Raw genomic sequence first — 20,388 nt, 5'->3', positions numbered from 1 at the left:
ACAAAGTTCCTCAAATGTGAAAATTTTGAAATCATAAAATAAAATAATAATAATTTTCTAATAGGTTAAGAAATAGGAAATTCAGAAATTTTCTTGGCACTGAATTTGTACAATTCCCTGAAATTTCCAGGTTTTTGATAACCATGGGAACCATGCAAAATGTCCAGACTGCTCTTTTCCAACAAAAGCAGATGGTGATTTTACAAACATTACAGAAAAAAAAAACTACAGGTCTGGAATGACATCAGAATGAGTAAATGATGACTGCATGTTTATTTTTAGTGAACTATCCCTTTAATAAAATCTTGCATAAAGCCTTGGTACAATTTGGCATGCTACATGCACAGTTAAATTGATGCTAATTTAATTCTGTATGCCTCCATGCAGGAGGGAGAGTGTGTAACAGTGCATCATATGCATTGGATTTGTGTGAGTCTTCAAAATCAGTTTTTCCCCTCATATGCACATGAGTTAACACACAAAGACCTCCATTCTACAAACACTTCCTGAAACCCTCCCTTCGAAAACTCACTATCTCTTCATTAAGACTTCGAGCAGCGAAATCAAGTGCAAGCTAATTCAGTTAGCATTCATATTTTATGCGCTACACCATTGCCATGGGCACTGAAATATTGATAAATCCTGGGCTTCTTATAGAAGCTCAAATAAAGGCCACGATGTTTGGGAGGGGTGTGAATGTGAGACAGAGGAATATGAATTATGGCGTTTGTTCAAGGACAACTGTTTTTCTACCCAATTACAAGAGAGATTAATCTGGGTCTGCTAATGGTTGTGGCAGAAAAGTAATGGCTCTGAAATCCTCTTTGATTCATTCCAGCTTTGCTGTTCTGGAAGACCTGCACACCAAATACAAAGCTACACATGCACACTACCGTGGGTTTGATAGGGCAGGGGTTGGAGCCGACACTTGAGGGTGCTTTTTAGGCTTGGCAATAACACAACCAGTAAAATCCGACACACAATTAATCAGATCATGTGTAACACCTGAGGTTTGCAAAACAGAGACTTTTGGGGGAAAGTGTGTTTGTGTGTGTGTGTACTCACTGGGTACTCTGTTGATGGCTTTGAGAGGTCTGAGTACACGCACTGTTCTGATGGCGGAGAAGTTGATGTTCTGGAGATCAAGGGAGTATTCAACCATCCTGAGAAGAAGAAACAAACAGAGAAAATTAGTGTCACAGTCACTGGGTATAAATAAACTCTGAGTGTTGTTTCTGTAGTTTAGACCAGCTCATTAAAGCAGAGTCCAGACAGAGACCAGAAGAGGGTCAAGGTCGAGTCAAGACTGAGTCCACATGTTCTCCAGTCCACAAGACCAATACCATTAAAATTTAGTCTTTGACTCAGACTCGACTCAAAACGTGACCCTCTTCTGAATTTGGTCTTGACTTCTTGCTTTAAATGAGCTGATCTCAACGACAACACTGTTTTCTTCCACTCACTTTATTATGTACAAGGGGTCATCGTCTATAATATTGTAGTATTACATTTTTATATGTTAGGCATTTCTCATACCAAAAACATTATAATCATAACCATTTCTAACGTCTATTTAAATACCCCCCTGAAAAAAAAAAATTATATATATAATATAAAATTATATATATATATATATATATATATATATATATATATATATATATATATATCCTTTTTTGTTAAAGCTTAACCCAGTGAAAGGCAGTTTCCTTCCTACCTAATGCCAACGTGATGCTTCCTGATAAAAACTGCATTGTGTTTGTGCATTTAGACCAGAGAAGGACTGGTCCACCGACAGTCTGGTTTATGAATTGAATTTGTTCTTAATTCTTGAATTCTGCAAAATTGATAGAGTTATTGAACTGAACTGAACCATCATTGAACTGACTGGAGCTGAATAATGTCTTCTTACAGCTGCTTTACAGCAAAATTTGGATGTGCCTCGTTTTTGGAGTTTAAATCATTGTTTGTTACTTTCCTGTTTTGGAAAGTAATCTCTATTGTGTAAAGCACTAATAGACATTGACAAATTTGTATTATCTCATATATATATATATATATATATATATATATATATATATATATATATATATATATATATATATATGATTGTATTATCTCATATATATATATATATATATATATATATATATATATAAATGTAATCCATAAAGGTTAATATAATTTGGGGTGCTTTTTAAATGAAACAAATACTTTCATACACCAAGGAAGCATTAAATAAATTAAAAGTGACAGTAACATTTGTAACATTTATAATGTAATTTGTATTTCAAATAAATGCTACTTTTTAACTTTCTTATTAAAGAATCTTGATAAAATGTAGTATTGTTTACACACACAAAAAAATAGTAAGTAGACAACTGTTTTTAACATTAAATAAGAAACATTTCTTAAGTAACCAATCAACAAATTGGAATAATGACTGATGAAAATTCAGCTGTCATCACATGAATAAATTACATTTTAATTCAAACAGTTATAAGAGTAAACGTTATTACAGTATAATTATAATAACACTTCACAATTTTACAGTTTTTCCCCTATTTTTCAATCAAATAAATGCAGCTTTACTGAGCATAAGAGACTTATTTCAAAACATAAAAAAGTATTTTTTTTAATTGTGCATCAGCATGTCAATTCATCCCATATTTTTGTCTTGTCCTGTGACTCATTAGCAATCTAAAAGGTTTTGGTCTCGCTTTCATCCTCAGCAACAGGTAACATCCACTGTAGGCAAGCAGTAGTTTAAAACTAGACTAGCCATACACACTACAGAGACCTTTATTCATCTCTCTGACAAACACACAGAAGGAGAACAGGCCATTCTAATGCAACCCAACCCAAAGCACAATGCTGTTCATCTTGATCTGACCATGTGTACTATGTCAAGAACTGAAGTGGTGGGGGTTCATCTCTCTCGTCTGTGTGAGAGCAGCTCTGTTTGGGATAGTTACCGATTGCTCTCTGCATCAAACGGCCCTGTGGGACTGTCTGTTTGAAAATAGAGGCCAGAGGGTTTCTTTTCCCAGACAGAAGCACACATTATCTGCTGTTGATCTCCCCTTTAATCTTCACGGTTTATCACAGAGAACAAATCTAGATGCTGTTGTACTACCAAAAGCAGACACACACAGCCACTTTATCCTTCCCACCCAAGCGAGGGCCATCTTTAAACAGACACTCCTGCGATGTCACCAATCTCGTCAGCATCCCTTTAACCTCTGTCTCTATGAGATGTTTTTCAACGGGAGGCATCTGCGGTAAGAGCTGAGTCACAGAACGGGACGAATGAGTCACATTGGCCACTGAGAATATACTGACAGCATCTCATAGCAGCAGCTGCAGCAGCAGCACGGGTAGTCACACATTCAACATGTCTACATAACCACACAGCGAGAAATACTCCATAGCTCTCCAGAGCCACTCCGCTGCCAAAACCCTGCCCACATACACGCAATTATACCGTTTAGTAGAGTTTACTTTAACGACAATCATCGGCGGGCCCATATGGAATCTGTAAATGCCGTTTCCGTGCTGATTTTGCAATACAGATTTAAGCAGACAGTTGTGTAACTGAACCGTTCAAACTGTGATGTTTTTGTTTGATTGGACAGGTGAAATACTAATGTCATTAATTACAAAATTATTGTTAATTTTTTTTAAATTTAAGTTTTTATTTCATCAACAATAATGGAAGTACTGCTGAAAAAAAATTACACATAAAATTTACAATGAAATAATGTTTCATAAAAAAAAAAAAAATATATATATATATATATATATATATATATATATATATATTCTATTTTTAATCTAGAAAGAATATGATTGTTTCAAATAAACCAATTATGTCAGGAATTTGTGGCTTGACTTTGTTGAGCTTCGTAAGTTATGACCTTCGCCCTATATATGAAAACAGTTCTAAAATAGTCCATTCATTGAAGGTGCACCTTATAATCTGGTGCGCCTTATAGTGCGGAAAATACGGTAATTCAGTGGTTCCAACCCTGGTTCTGGGGGCCTTCAGAACCAGTGTTGGGAAGTTAAAAGAACTTAAATCGACTCATTTCCATTGTGTTGCTGCTCGTTTCCATTGCGTCACGGCTTGTTTCCGTTGTGTTACAACTCATTTCCATTGTGATAATTTTAGAAAATTATAAAAATAATTTTAGGAGCTCAGGTTTGTACATAGTTGGTTTTTAAATGTTTAAAAAAAATGTTAAAGTCTATATTTGTTTTCATTTTTTTATACTTTTCTAACAAATAATTTTGTGTGTGTGTGTTAAAATTAGATGGTATTCTAGTCCAAGTTAAGTGGCCTAAAATCTACGAATATGACAACACAATATTGACTGTATTTATAGCACTTAATCCAAAAACAACCTTAAAAATTAACAATGTAGTGAAATTCAGACTTTTTGTATCAAGCCCACCCGCGAGTAGAAACATAGAGCTAATTAAAATATTCAGTAGAGACTAAACATCTGGTTGCAAGCAATGCATTTCGACAGGCAGGTGTGGACATGCTGTGCCTTGATTAGAAAAGTAACCAATCATTGATACTGTACCAATGAGATTGCATGTTAATAAAAGTTGTACAAAGGGCTTATGGGATATTTGTTACCCCCAGCGGCATGGATTTATCTAAATAAACTTGGCTTAAGGGAATAGAGTGATTCGGAGCTGGAAATGGTCCAGAAACAAGAGAGAGGAAACGGAAGAGGATGAGAACACAGACTGTCAGAACAATCGACTGCAGTGGTGTTGTAGAGCTTGACAATCCCATTATGTCAATAACTGTCTGACTGACAGTGGTGTCAGCCCTTTGAAAAGTAGTGGGATGCTACCACGCGCACCACTGCGGCTGCTTGTGTGGCTCACGCATGTTGCTCAGGACAGACTCCCTAACAATCATAAATTCCAGAGCATAATGTTTTATAACACCCATACAAATCCTCATAAAAACAGGCAGATGTTTTCTCTTAACAAATATAACATATATACCATATCATAGCAATGCACAATGAGACAAGATTTCAGTGACAAGTAATGGTTTATGTCCACAGAAAAACTAAAAATGCTGCATGATGCAAGAAAATCACAACCATTCAGGATCAATTGGCAGCTGCAGAATGCATACCTTGTGTTTTTATGACTTTCATAATACTTCAGCAGATGGGATGCATTTTATACATTTTCTTGTGGAACCAGAGGAATTTATCATCTATTGTCTGATGTCGCAAAAATTCTACAATACTAAATAAAAAAAGGATGATGGAGGGAGCTATTAAGAATAGTGTACCAATGTCCATTGCTGGAACGGTTTATGATTTCTGCCCAAACACTTTTTTTCACATTCAGTGATGTGGTAAAGTTGTGTGACACATTCATAGCCTTGACCTGAAATGTCAATCTGTTTTTATCCACTGAATGCAAAGAGTTTACTATACTCCAAGTTATTCCTAGCTTACACTTTTTATATGTACTGTCTTCTAGTACAGTTACCATAGCATAAGCAAGAGTTTAAGTGCCTTCCACTAGGCTACCCTTCAGATCGCCCCATGAACTTAAGATTTTGGGTCCTCAATATTATAGTCATCAGTACTATACTACCCATCACCCATTTCTTTCAGAAACATGCTAACAAGAAGAAACCCTCACAATAACAATCTCAACAAGTGTGAACTGTTCAAAACTGAAGGCAGGTGTCTTACTGCCCAGTAAGTCCATGACCAATCAGACAGAACTAGCATGAAGACCTTCTAAGACACAATAATATCATATCTATTGAGCTACTGAAAAACAAATATAGAAAGAGATAAACCAAAGAGATAGAGTGAATATTTAAAGACTGCAATGGTCATTTCTCCTTAAAACAGAATTATAATTGAAAAGGTACACATTTGTGAACTCATTTACTGCTTTTAACCAATACATCAGATGCTGTTTTTTTTTCTTTCTACAAATCATTAGACAACATACACAGGATTGTGGGATATCATAGGTGGCAAATAATAGATATATGCTGCCTTCATCTCAGTAGATGTGGATTTTATGCAAACATTGGATTCAGAGGGGCCTTGATGCATTCCTGCCTCCATGTACCGCCTGAAATGCATTTTTGGACACAGCCTATGTCTATGTTAAGATACACACAGCTCATCCCACTTTTTCTCTCTCACTAGATTTCTCTGCCTTCCTGCATGTCCATCATGAATTATTGAAAAGCTTCAGACCAGCATGGCTTCAGGAAAACTCCTAAGTTTGATGTGTACTCATCACTGACTCGTTCTCCCTCTTTCCTTTTACTCAACCTCTTTCATTCTCTTTTTTTCCCTCTAGTATCTCCCTTTCTCACAACCTTTTCTCTTCATTACTGTCAAAAGTTTTCAGGAGACCTTTAGATGTTTGCGCTATTTATTAAGATCTTGAATTTATTTTATTTTTTTTAGATTTTCCATTTTTATTTTTTAATTTCAGTTTAAGTTTTAGTAATTGTGTTATGTGATGTCATTTTTATTGTGATGTTTTTGTTGTTGTTGTTTTTTCTATAAGTTAGGTTAGTTTTAGTCATTTATTCAGTTTCATTTAATTGCCAAGGAAACATTTTTAATTTACACTGAAGTTTGTTTTCATCTAATATTTCTATTTTATTTCAGATTTATTTTAAATGACCAAAATGACAGTTTTAGTTTTAACAATAACAACAATGATCAAGACCAAAAACGTTAATGTAAAATAGTGTAAATAATGTAAAATGTAATATAATAAATGCGACTAACTAGATAATCATGTTCAGTTCAGCTAGTTCAGTTATAAATTGATACCTACTGTATATATGTTTTGTTGATGTTAACTCACACATGCAATCAAACTACAGTAGTATTATTAATATATATATAAAAAAAACATATAAAGGTATCACATTGTCACGGTTGGTAAACCGTGATCTCAGGGTTTTGCACTTGGGTGAAGTCTGTGTGTTACGCGTCAGCACTGATTAGTTTGTGGGCGTCTCCGCTAATTGTCATCAGCAACAGCTGTCACTCATTACTCATCCCTATATATTGGCTTGTCTAGCGTCTTGTGTTTGTGAGGGCGTTGTTTCATGCTTGTGTGTTTCTGTTTTGGATGTCCGTGTCTCCCCGGAACCCCGTCCACTCTACGCAACCCACCACCAAGCAACACCACTTACCTTCGGCTCGCTTCCCCGCAGTTCCTATGTCACCCTCTACTGCTGCCAACTCACCTCTGCCTTCCGGATACTTCACCCATCGCCACCATCCTGGACTGTGTATTCCTCCCAGCGTCATATTTGTGTCTCAGTATAGTCTTGTATCATTGTCTCCATTAAATTGTGTTAACCTCGCACTTGCTTCCTGCCACTCCTTCACCCAGTCGTTACACACATACAATTAGAACACCCAGAATATAACATACACAACCTGTCTTCCAACCAATACGCTCGTATAGATCGTTTGTCCAAATCCCAGAAATACGACCCATCAGAGCGTATACTACAATTGTGCCCCTATCGGCAAAAGGTCGTTTTCATATTAATGTTTTGTACTCTTTTATTTGCACTCTGGTTTGCGTTTCGTGTAGCTCAGTTGGTAGATTATTGCGTTATACCTTGATATGTAATCATGCTATCATGGGTTCGATCCCAGGGAACGGACGTGCACGAAAATTTATATGCTCAATAAATCATAATTTAGAATGATTTCTGTGAGGGTTAGGTTTAGGGGTGGGGTTAGGTGTGGTCATTTGAACGAATAAGCCACCTAGTAAAATATGTAGGAAATACTGTGAGATCAGTGTAAAAAGCCCACACATTGCATTTAAATAAAAGTGCGTTTTGATTGGTAATGACGTTATATGTCATTTCATGACGACAGACGCAATGCGATACTGTCATTATTTTTACCCCCGCTAGAGGACGCTTAACTTTAAAACGTAAATATAGGTCGTAATAAGGTGCTTGCACAAACGACCTATATGGTCGTTTTTTGTTGGAGGACAGGCTCAACATACAAGTCATATGGACAACTTTAATGACATATTTGTGCCATTTAGGCATCACTGACCCTCATTATGTGAGAAATTGTGGCCAAGATGAACATTAAATGGAATAAAAGTCATTAAAAGTCACAGGTTTGCTTTCCAGAGATGTTGATTAAAAAAACTTTGAATGCACTTTGTCGCTTTGGATAAAAGCATCTACAAAATGCATAAATGTAAATATATAAGTAGTTCATCTTTGAGAAATGAGTCTTGAAATGCCTGTGTTCTGTTCCACTCTATTGCACTTCATCTAGCATCCTATGCGAGCAGCCTCTTGCACTGAACTCAAATAATACATGGCAATGTTAAGCATGAGCCGCAAGCTCTGCTCCACAAACAAGTTCAGGTCGAGTACCTCAGGATACATGGGAATATCTACTACAGTATATGCCATGCTAAACACAACAACGCCATTAAAAATGGTTTCAATGGCATTACTTGGAGCGATACTGCTGTAACAGCGATATCCCTGACTGCATCAACTCTTTCTCAACATTTCATTCAATTTCAATCTAGCAGAAATTTCTTCTCTTTCATTTTGAATTTCCACAACATCTTTACTTATTCACGCCTGGGCCTGCTGAGGGAGGCAGAGTCTGCAGTGCTCCGTCCGTCACTCAATAAACACCTGCTAATCACATACAGCAGCTGGCCCTCTCATTAGCATACATACATTATTCATTCATGCAAAGAGAGCTGATTAGAATGGAGGATCAGAGAGGGGATTGGAAAACTAAGGGAAGAACACTACACGTTGAGTTATTTTGTTTCTGAGTGAAGCCATTGAGAAGTGTGTATAATCGGACAACATTGTTGCACTCTAAGTATTGTTCTTCATGGTGTACTGATTACTAACAAAATAAATGCTCCATTTAGATGCATAAAGTCAGGCTTTGTGTGAATACACACACACATGCTCAGAGGCACAAGCACACACTTGCACTCAAGGCAAACGTTCTTGCAGAAGTCAGACTGACCAGGTTGGATGATCCAAAAATATATGCAGCTCTTTTTTCCTTTTTTTTTTGTAGAATCAGTTGAAATGTCAAACTGGTGATTGAAATGTCATACAGAGTGAGAATACCTAAGAGAGCAGGATCTCTCCCCTCTACAAACACACAGACATTAACCAAATTTACACAAACACACTTTAATGGCAAAAGGGTCAGACCCTCAAAGGCATCATGATGCCTACAGAATGTCTTTAACAGAGGGACACGACAGGACATGCAGAACTGAACTAGCCACATTTAGACAAATTAACCACCACAGACAGACATGCAAGTTTACACACATACATAAACCACAGAGAGATGATCTCATCAATTTCCTTTCCACCTGGAAGGATTAAACCTGCAGGTGGTCTTTCTGCATCAAATATTCTTTCAGAAGCAGTCCCTCCTGGACAGAAAGACACATACCCGAAGACAAATTTGCTCATCTTTTGTATAGTTTGCATTACATGAAACCATAGCAGGGTATAAGACCAATAAATGCTAACTGAAAATTAGAGACGACACATACGGACAGAATGATAGAACAGTCAGAACCGTAGTGAGATAGTATAGGTGTCACACCCCTGGACTCTTTATGTGTGTTTTTTCCCCTGTGACCCAGTTTTTGTCTCCCGCCAGGTGTGTTAGTTTTCCCTCTACATGTGTTCCGTGTCCCTGTTAATTTAGTTATTCCATGCACCTGTGTTTCTCCTATTAACCTATGTATAAAAGTCCTAGTCTTTTCAGTCTATGTTTGTCAGGTCTACCAGTAACATACGTATGTCTTCCTAAGTGTTTCATGTTGGATATATCCTGTGTAGGATTAATAAAGAGACTTCTTTCACTTATCCTCGGCTCCGTGTTCCTTCCGGGCAGCGTAGTTTAAATTGCGTGTCTCCCCTCCGTTTATTTTCCGGTTTTCCTCAGTCCTTTTTGTTTCCGGAGAGTTGTTCATGGATCCCCTCCTTAGCCCTGAATTCCTCCTCCTCCTTCTGGAGCTGGAAAGATGTTCTCTTGAGGACCATATGAGACTGTTCCTACACAGCTACACGGACTACGCGCATTCTGCCCATTCTGTAACGCTAGCCTGAACACCAAGTGCAGAGCGTTGTCAATCGAAGATGGTGCTCGGGAGGAATTCGCGCATTCGTGGAGCAGACTCTGGTGAGAAACAGGTCACCTCAGGTCTACCATCTCTGGGATGCATGGAGCGCATGCCCGAACCCACCGCTGATGGAGAGCCAGAGCCCACCATGAGTGACAAGCAATCGCCTCATAGAGCGACAGAGCTGAAGAGCGCTGGACTGGGAATCTGAACTGGAGGATGAACTGTCCCCTCTCCTCTCTCCGACATCTACAGTGGTCCCATCCAGCTCTCCTTCATCCTTGGTTTCCTCGTCCAGCCCTGAGGGGGCTTTCAATGCTCCAGTGCCTGTTCCCCAGTTAAGCCCAGGATGGGCTCCTGATGCACAGTTAAGCCCAGGATGGGCTCCAGCCCCAGAGCTCGCTCCAGTGTCGGCTCCAACCCCAGAGCTCGCAAGTCTTGTCATAAGCATCAATATCGCAAAAAAAACAAATACTTGCCTAAATAAAATAAAAAAACTCAATCTCACTGAAGACAAGTAAACACTCGATTACTTGATTAAACACGATTAAATAAGAAACAAGTTACAAGTAACGGAGCAAAAAACTACAGTAGATAGATATAGTGCTACACACTGTACATAAAGTAAACAAATGTATAAAACGCTGCATATTATTTACTGTGAAAATTTAATATATATTTCTTCTTATTTAAATTACAAAGTTGATTTAGTCAAGAGCAGTGAGAGATTTTCTCTCTTTTGTTGTTTAATTAATATGAATGACAGCAGGAATATTAGACCGCTGTCACTTTAAGAGCTATTCTATATACTGTTACACGTTTACTTTCTGAACTGTTTGCTTTCACTTAAGACTTAAATTACTGTTTTTATGAGGATACTTGCAAAGACAGGGATTTTGACACAAAAAAGTGAGTGTAATTACACTATAAAGTAAAAAAAAAATTACTTGGTTAAATACTTGGTTAAATACCGTCTTAACGTGTGTGCTCCTATCTGACCAACCTCAGAAACAGTCTCAAAGACATCATGTGCATACAGCAAAATGAGTTCTCTATCACTGCTGATTGCATTTCAAAGGCTTAAAATTATTTGTTTTTAAAACGCAATGCTTAAAAACACATGCAAACAATACGTTTTTGTAACCACGGTTGACAAATTTCAAACCAGTTAATTGTATCTACCGGTATATCACCTACCCCCAGTATAATGATAGATAAATAGACATAATGAATGATGGAATGATAGAAAAAAATAAAGAAATAGAACAATAGACAGCTAGATATCTAGATAGCTACATAGATAGATGGAGAGGGGATTCATTATTTTGCTTTTGTAATGAATATAGTCATTACTGTATATCAGGCCCCCCAGGTGAGTCTAGTATAACTTCAACAGAATAACTGAATTACAAATCAACCAAGCTATGCCAAACAGTGAGGGAACATGCCAATGTGATAAAGGGATGGAAATAGAAAATAAAAAAAACCACAGCATATGTTAGGAATTGTGGGGAGAGACATAAATAAACAGAGGCAAATCCTGAACAGAGGCTCAGATGGAAGACAAGAGAGAGAGAGAGAGAGAGAGAGAGATCTCAATGTTTCTACACACATCAATCAGAGTGTGTGTCTGTGAGAGTAATTAGCTACCTGCCGACGGGCAGCCTCTCTCTAATTGTTCACTGCTTTGCTGCAGCCTCTTTCTCCTGCTCTTTCTTCATCTCTCTCACTTTCATGTACCGTCAGCCTTCTAGAGTGTTAATGTGTGGGGTGTGTATGTGTGTGTGTGTGTGTGTGTGTGTGAATGTGTGCTGTTTTGTGCATCTTGTGAAATGAGACTGCAAAAATTATGACTCTTCTGTGGGTGTGGAGACGGAAGAGAGAAAAAGACAGAGATAGCAACTAAAAAAGGCAGTGAGGCAATCTAAGCTGGTGAGAATAGAAACAGTGAGGCTGGGTTGGGGGATGGAGAAAAAGAGGCATGTAAGATGGGTGTGTATTTAGTGATAGCCTCACTGGCTTCACCCAAAACACAACAGAGGGATTAGCCAAGAGTCGTCTAGAAAATATCACACAAACATCCCACCATACAGAAAACACACACAGGAGAGGACTTGATGTAACAGGGTTTCTAATCCAGTGTTTACCAACCAGGTGTGTGTGTACCCGAGGGGATACTTAGAAACATTTTGATTTTACTTTGTTTAACATGTCCTCATCGCCTGGAAGTCACAGGTTCTCATTAAAATGTGCACTAATGGCGGTGTAGTCGCTTGTGGGTGATATTTCATACTTGTTGAGCTCCAGTGGTTTTTAAATTCTACCATTCAAGTAGTGCAAATGACTTTACGTTTGTTAAACATCCCATCTGGATTTAAATTTTTAAATAAATTTGCCATTAGGTCTTACTCTGAGAATATTTCTCTATGATTGTCCCCAGAACTGTCACAACTGGGAAAGACAAACAAACGCAGGTGTCTTATAGCTTAGTAAGTCGGCTTTTCTTGACTGTTAAGTTAAAAATCATTAGTCGACTCATTTAATTCTGTTAAAAGTAAAAAGTTAAACGTTAAAAGTAATACAGTTCTGGCTACACAACACTTTTTTTTGTCTTTATTCTGTTAAAGTTTCAAAGGTGGAATATTACTGTAACAGCATATTCCCAAAAAACGTATGCACAACATTCTTTTCCTTCCATTCTATTGTAGAAACACTTGGTTTCCATTTATTTAAATCGATTTCTGATGCAGTAATTTCACCCAATCAACAACTCTCACTCATGTCCTTGAAAACAGCACACTAGAGTGATGAATTACAAAATACAAGATTTTTGTTTGAAATAAATTACTGCTTTCATTCAGCAAGGATACATTAAATTGATCAAAAGTGTCAGTAAAGATGTTTAAACTTGTTACAAAATATTTCAAATGAATGCTTTTTTTTCCGTTAATGAACTAATCTCTGTGGTTTTCACAAACATATTAGGAAGTACAACAGTTTCAAACATTGATAAATAGTTTCTTGAGCACCAAAGCAGCATGTTAGAATGATTTCTGAATGATTATGTGACAGAAATTTCAGCTTTGCTACCACAGAAACAAATTGTGTTAAACGGTTATTTTAAATCATCATAATGTTTCACAATTTATTGTTTTACTGTGTTTTTGAGCAAATAAATGCAGCATTGATGAACATAATACCATTTATTCTGATAATGAGAAATATCTCTGTTACGTATGGTAACTGAGGAAACGTTGTGTCGAGTTTACAACACTAGGGGTCACTCTTGGGAGCCTAAACACCTCTGACATCTTTGAGAAAAGGCCAATGAAACTGGTTGGGCAGAATTTGCATAGCTGACCACAACCCGAACATCTGGGTATAAATAGGAAAAATGGCATCTGCTCACTCGTTCTGTTCTGAGAGGTCGAGAAGCGAGAGGCAATTCGTAGTTGTGGCATGAAGGACACATCCTACCCGATGGGGAGGTAACATATGAAGATCCCCACCTATGGACTTACAGAGGGAAGGGAAGGGAAGGTACTGGGGTGGGCTCCGGGTAAAGTGAGATCTAGCAAGACTCAGAACTTATCGACAGAATGTCTTTCCAGGGGAACACTGATCCTGAGGGGCAATACAGTGGAGAATACACACATGGGGCCTCAAGAGGGGCCACTACATGTGGAGCACTAATCAATACAAGAGTTCACTCGAGGGAACTTACCTCATAACGAGTTGTAATAGCAAGTTCCTCGAACTTCGCTAAGAAAAAGAGCTTACGTGATGGAAGGGTACTCCAGAGTTCATGAAAGGAACCTGAGTTGGACTGATTAAGTGTATAATTACCCTGGAGGGGAATAGCGCTGGTAGTAAGCTCTACACACTGCCAGTCTCCTGAGTCAAAGAACTGACGTTCAGACCTCAGTTCACCAGGGTTACTGGTGCAGCCATGTCCCTGGTAGGGTGAGCCCTCACTCCTAGTGGGCAAGGTAAGCCTCTGTCCTAATAGGCCATTAGGATCGCATACACAATCCAGTGTCTGGAGACAGCATTTCCCTTCTGCTGTCCTCCAAAGCAGATAAAGAGTTGTTCAGAACATCTGAAACTTTGAGTGTGATCTAAGCATGTACGTAGGGCTCACACTGTGCACAACAGAGACAGGTTGGGGTTTTGGGGGTTAACTTGTAATGATATTACCTGGTCCCTGAAAGGACTGGTGGGAACCTTGGGCACATATCCAGGCCGAGGTCTCAGGACAACTTGAGACTCTGCCGGCCCGAATTCAAGGCATGATTTGTTCACAGAGAGGGCTTGGAGATCCCTCACCCTCTTGACAGAAGTCAAGCGGATCCCTATGAAAGAGAGGGTTCAACCTCTGGGCACCTCTGAGGAACCTAATAACCAGATCGTTCTTCCTCCCACGGTGTCCTGGTTAGCCGCCATCGCAGCCACATACACTTTAAATGTAGAAGCAGACAGGTGCCTGCCCAGGCCTCCTTAGAGGACGGAGAGCTCATATCCAATGCCACATCTCCAAGGGTCCTTCATTTGTGAAAAACACCAATTCATGAAAACCTGCCACTTCATGTTGTACAGCCACCTTGTCGAGGGGGCTCTGCCCTGAATAATGGTAATCACCATTGCTGGTGAAAGGTCTCTGAGATCCTCCTGGTCATGTCCAGGGACCAAACATGAAGGCCCTTCCTCAGGAGAATTCGCCAGGGAGGAATTGATGACATGAGCACGAGCTCTGAGAACCAGGTAGCTTTTCACAAGCAGGAGCTTTTCTCCATCTTCCCTGACTCTGCACAGTGTCTGTGTAATGAGGCTCACTGGGGGAAATGCATACTTGAGTAGGCTTCTGGTCCAACTGTCAGCCAGTGTATCTGTGACAAGGGGAGTCTGTGCCTGGGATCTGGGATATGAGTGGGATGCAGAGCCCTGAGTTTGTGCTGGCTCCAAAGTAAGAGATGTGAGTTGTGACATGAGATTGGAGCAAGCACCACCCTGGTGGTTGACGTATGCAACTGACGCTGTGTTGTCCATCCAGACAAACATGTGCTTCCCTTGGATCAAAGGTCAAAACCTCAAGGCCAAAAGCAATGCCAACGACTTCAGGCAATTGATATGCCAATGCAGCCGAGGCCCTGACAAGACCCCTGATGCTGCATGCCAGTTGCACACGGCGCCCCAGCCTGAATTGGAAACATCTGTTGTAACGATAATGCGTATGGACAGCTCCTCTAAGGGCACACCTGCCCATAGAAAACAGATGTCCTCCCAAGGACTGAAGGTACGGTGACAAAACAGTGTTGCCATACTCATCATGGGACTTGGGTATGAAGCCAATGCTTAAAGGTCCCATTTTTTGTGCCTTTTTGAAGCTTTGATTGTGTTTACAGTGTGCAATATAACTTATGTTCATGTTTCGTGTGTAAAAAAACAAAGTATTTTTCACACAATTCACCTATCTGTATACCGCTGTTTTCACTGTCATAAAAACGGGCTGATGACTTCCTTGTTCTATAAGTCCCTCCTTCAGAAATACGTAACGAGTTGTGATTGTGCCAGCGGTTCCTGTGTTGTGATTCTCCAGCTGCTTATCGCACACGGCCCTCCTGGAAACTCGATTGGACTAGTTTTGAGAAGCAAGTGGGCAGGAGCATGTGCTGGAGATGTACTTATAATCACAGGATCATTTTTACTGACAAGATGCGCATGAAAAACGCATTTGATTTTTTTGCACAGCCCTAACATCTAGTTAACAAAGCTAAATAGCGTTGCACTTTGTGTAATAAGTTACAGAAACTGTTAAACGCACCAACTTAAATAATAAAATACACTTACCGGTTGTGGCCCATAAACAACACCTTCTCCAGACAAAGAGGGAACTGCTCCATCTTTGTCCTCAGCAAAATGTGCTGCACATAGTTTTACATGTGGATTATAATTTTCGGGAACCGAGTTAAACATAAATTGTAACCACTGATCTCAAAGTACAGCGTCCCTGGGAAAGCCAAACAAAGATGACTGGACTCCGAGATGAAAATAACAGTGTTTCGACGACATGGCGACAAACACAAATGCAACTCTTCCTCTTCTCCGTCGGAGCGCAACAAGACCAAGCCCCCCTGTTTGTGTATTCATGTGGGCGGAGGTTAGTCAAAAAACTGTTTTAGTGACGTCATTACTGCAGGAACTAGAGGGATGTAGTCCAAACGGGTCGTTTTTTGTAGGCGAACTCTGTTAAATAAAATATCTCGCTTGGCATTGAACTTTGAGCTTTAGAATTTTACAGATAATATTTATACTCTAACAACAACATTACACACTAACTAAAGTTTACAACATGGGATCATGAATAACGGGACCTTTAAGCGATCTCATATGCGTCAGTCCCAGCGGCATAACCACGGCTGAGGATGCCATGTGCCCCAGGACCCTCTGAAAGTTTTTGAGAGGGACCACTGAAAGGGACAGCCCTCAAGCATTTCAGCACTGACTGAGCACAATCCTGAGAAAGGGGTGCAGTCACTGCAACCGAGTCCAATTCTACAAAGAGAAGAGAGATACTATGCACAGGGGAGAGTTTGCTCTTTTCCCAGTTGACCCAAAGTCCCAGTCGGGCTAGGTACTCGAGGACCATGTCCCTGTGTGCTCAAATCAATTCTTGCAAATGAGCTAGGATGAGCCAGTCGTCAAGGTAATTGAGAATGCAAATGCCCATTTCCCTGAGAGGGGCAAGGGCAGCATCAGCAATCTTCATAAAGATGCGAGGAGACAGGGACAGCCCAAAGGGAAGAACTTTGTACCGACATGCCCATCCGTCAGGTCTATTGCCACAAACCAATCCTGATCTCTGACACATGTTAAAATGTGCTTGAGGGTTAACATTCTAAATGGAAGCTTGTCAAGGGCCCGTTTCAGTGTCCTCAAATCCAGGATTGGTCTGGGCCCCCCACTCTTCTTGGGTACAATGAAATACAGGCTGTAAAACACCTTCTTCATTTTACAGAATGAGTGAGTAGAGGCTATGCAAATTCTGCTCACCCAATTTCATTGGCCTTTTCTCAAAGATGTCAGAGGTGTTTGGGCTCCCAAGAGCTACCCCTAGTGTTGCACACTTGACGTTAACGTTGGAGTGAATGACAGAAAGGGAACCAAAATATTAGTTTGATCAGGTTATGGTTTTATCGGGTTGGCATGTTTACATGATGACTGCTTAATTAGAATATGAGTAAAATTGGATATTTTCATGTTCAAGTAAACATGGTCAAGGAATATTAAACTTAAGTACAATGATCCCTTCATGTATCCTAGATTTCCTCAGTAAATTCAAACATTTATCTTACTGTTGCTGTCTCTAAATACCTTCAGTCTGCCTGTGATACATGGAGTGTGCAAGTGTGCTCCCCTGTCAACAGTGGATTCAGTCTGAAGTTGAGTCTCTCCTGACCTCCTTTCCTTATAGACTTGAGCTCTATATGCTGGAAACTGAACACATCACAACATAGCAACACTAAAATGCCCCAAGATGTGTCTGAGCAGAACAAGGGAACAGTTTACATAATCTGGTCTAAAGCACAGACATAATTTTATTTTTCCCCACCTGTTTACATTCACCTAAGACATAAGACAACTTTCATATACACCTGGTGGTCAAAACTGATCTGTGCTGTACTATAAGAAATGGATCAGCTCTGTGCCAAAAAGTCGCATGGATTTTCATCAGCACTGCTCAGTTCAGTTTCATCCCTCTTTTGAATTGTTTGGCTCCCTCATAACCACGTAAAAAAAAGAAGACATACAAGTTTGGAACAACATAAAGGGAAGTAAATGATGACAGAATTGTAATTTTTATGTGAACTATTTTTTTAGACATTCGTCATGCAGACTACCTTACTGTATTATTCATAAGCTGTACGAGAAGACGAACACTCTAAAAGTGATATGAAACAGCACTACTCAACCGAACCGCATAGTGTGATGCAACCCACTGGACAGTGCAGAGAAAATCTGTTTAATTAAGTTTTTTTTGACCATACAGTGCAGACTGATTCACTGGGTCATGGAAGTAATATACACTTTACACTTTCCAGTGGGTCACATTTGACCATTTTTTTTTTTTTTTTTTTTTTGCTGTTTGCTCTAAAAACATGACAAACACGCTTAAGAAAATGAAAATTGTTTGACAAATTAAATATGTCCATACTGTCTGAAGTTTTTTTTTTATGGTTTTCTTGCACAGTATCATTTCATTTGGGAATTGTAATAATTTCATTGTTTCTCTGTGCTTTCCTCCATCAACACCTTCCCTTGAGCGTTAGATGTACTTATTTATCTGAGTAAATACCAGCTAATTTAATCTACTTTGAATCAATTTTGTAATTAGATTTTTTCTTGAGTTCACAATGTAAATAGTGTGAAGCAGGGAAAACTAGGTGCCCTGAATCACAATGAAATAAAACATTGACAGGTTTAGCAAGTTAAAGGGACCCCTTAAAGCTGGTCTTCCAGCTAAGGCTGGTGTTCAGCTGGTTAAACTGGTGAGCCATCTGGTCTCCCTACATTACCAAACTAAAAAACCCACAACACCCCTCTACCTTCAGAACAGATTGGTATATAATCTTAAACTGCTATCAACAAGCGCAAATTGTCAAAAAAGTGGGAATTTATTACAAATCACAAAACTGTAGTTTATGTGTGTGTGCATGACAAAAAATGTTTTGTGCCAGAAGGACCAGCATGGGAGAGACTAATGTCTGTCATTACACAAGGCCACATTCATGCCCATCATGTTATAATGAGTGTAATCTTTCACTCAGCAAATCATTCCAGACATGAGAAGAACCTTGGGATGGGGCTGCTCACTTTTACAAACCCTAAACTACCCTGCAGTACTTGAACAATTAATTAAATTAATTAATTAAATAATTAAATTAGCATGCAAAAGTAGAAAGGAAAGATTATAATGTTCTATGAAGAAAAAAAATGTTATGGGATGACTTACTCATAGACAATTAAGGTAGCATATATTTTAATAAAAAAATGAACACCCTGTATCACATTACGGCTGAGTTTCAATTTGTTCAGCCTCTTAAATTATGACTGTTTGTTTCCTGTGATCTAGAGAGGAAAGTCTAATGGGGGACAAGAGACTATGTGTGTATATTACAAATTAAAACAAGTTTATCTCACTCCAGGTATCCTGATGATCCAGTGCTTCTCCTTTCTGTTCTGATGTTCTCCTCAAAGAATTGTCCAGAAAAGTTTGGTAAATTAACACTTTTATAGCAGTTCTAGCAGTTTCACTTCTCTTTTAGCAGTGAAAACTAGGAGGTCTTGAAAACAGCATCGGAACATGTGGGATGCTTGTACTCGACATAAGTGAGGTCTGAAGGACTGTAGCTGAAGTGTTTGATCTGGACATACAACAGAATACATGAAAAGCTCATCAAGGGCATTCTGGAGCTAAACATGAAGCACACATTCTTCAGAGATCACGTTGCAAACCTTTATTCATATTCTACAGTAGCCAATTTCCCAGAACAACTGAAATGAAATGTCTATAAATACAGGTCACAGAATGCAGACGTATACTGAGATAAATCCACTCAGGGTCACTATAGCCCCTGGTCACCAGGAGCTTTAAAGTATGGCGGGTCAAGAAAGATTGAAAGAAAACAGAAGTGCTCTTACCCTGCCATGACGATGAAAAAGTCCAGTCTGTTCCAAGTATCGCCAAGATAACAGCGACGGCCAAAGATCCCCAGAGCCACCATCTTCACCACCATCTCCAGTGCAAAGAAAATATAGATAAATGCATCGAATGCCTAAAAGAGATCAAAGACACAGTGTATGTTTTAATAGAGTGGCATTAATTCCCTATAATGTGCTCCAAAAAGCAGCACATATTGATCCAATCAGATGTACTCAGATGTGAATTGTTTTAATGGATATTGCCACCAATTAAGCCCCTTAAGGGTTTTTCGGCAATTCTCCATCACATTTTTTGTGAAAGGTGTAATATTGTGTTTTATGCTTTTGTAGTGGAAATAAAATAAATCAAAATCAAATCAGATGTACTCAATAATGATAATGTCAATACCACACATTTTCAATTAAATTTTCAAGCTGTAAAGCCAAAAATTGTTAATTTCTAAATAAATTCTTAATAATAATGATAAACAAATAATTAATATT

At 38.9% G+C, this 20,388-nt stretch overlaps 1 protein-coding gene across 1 annotated transcript in view; it reads right to left on the bottom strand.

The window, feature by feature from the left end:
• The window catches only part of cacna1ia (calcium voltage-gated channel subunit alpha1 Ia), a 163,981-nt gene that overhangs the window by 91,451 nt on the left and 52,142 nt on the right, over positions 1 to 20,388 (bottom strand). The window contains exons 3-4 of the mRNA XM_059537517.1: positions 19,885 to 20,018; positions 1,066 to 1,163 (exon numbers count right to left, since the gene is read on the bottom strand). Coding sequence (XP_059393500.1) covers positions 1,066 to 1,163; positions 19,885 to 20,018 — 232 coding nt within the window. The remainder of the gene's footprint in view (positions 1 to 1,065; positions 1,164 to 19,884; positions 20,019 to 20,388) is intronic.

The sequence above is a fragment of the Carassius carassius genome, chromosome 1 (genome assembly GCF_963082965.1).
Source record: "Carassius carassius chromosome 1, fCarCar2.1, whole genome shotgun sequence".
NCBI lineage: Eukaryota > Metazoa > Chordata > Actinopteri > Cypriniformes > Cyprinidae > Carassius > Carassius carassius.
The sequence above is the reverse complement of the archived record's forward strand: the minus strand, read 5'-3'. Positions and strand labels throughout refer to the sequence as shown.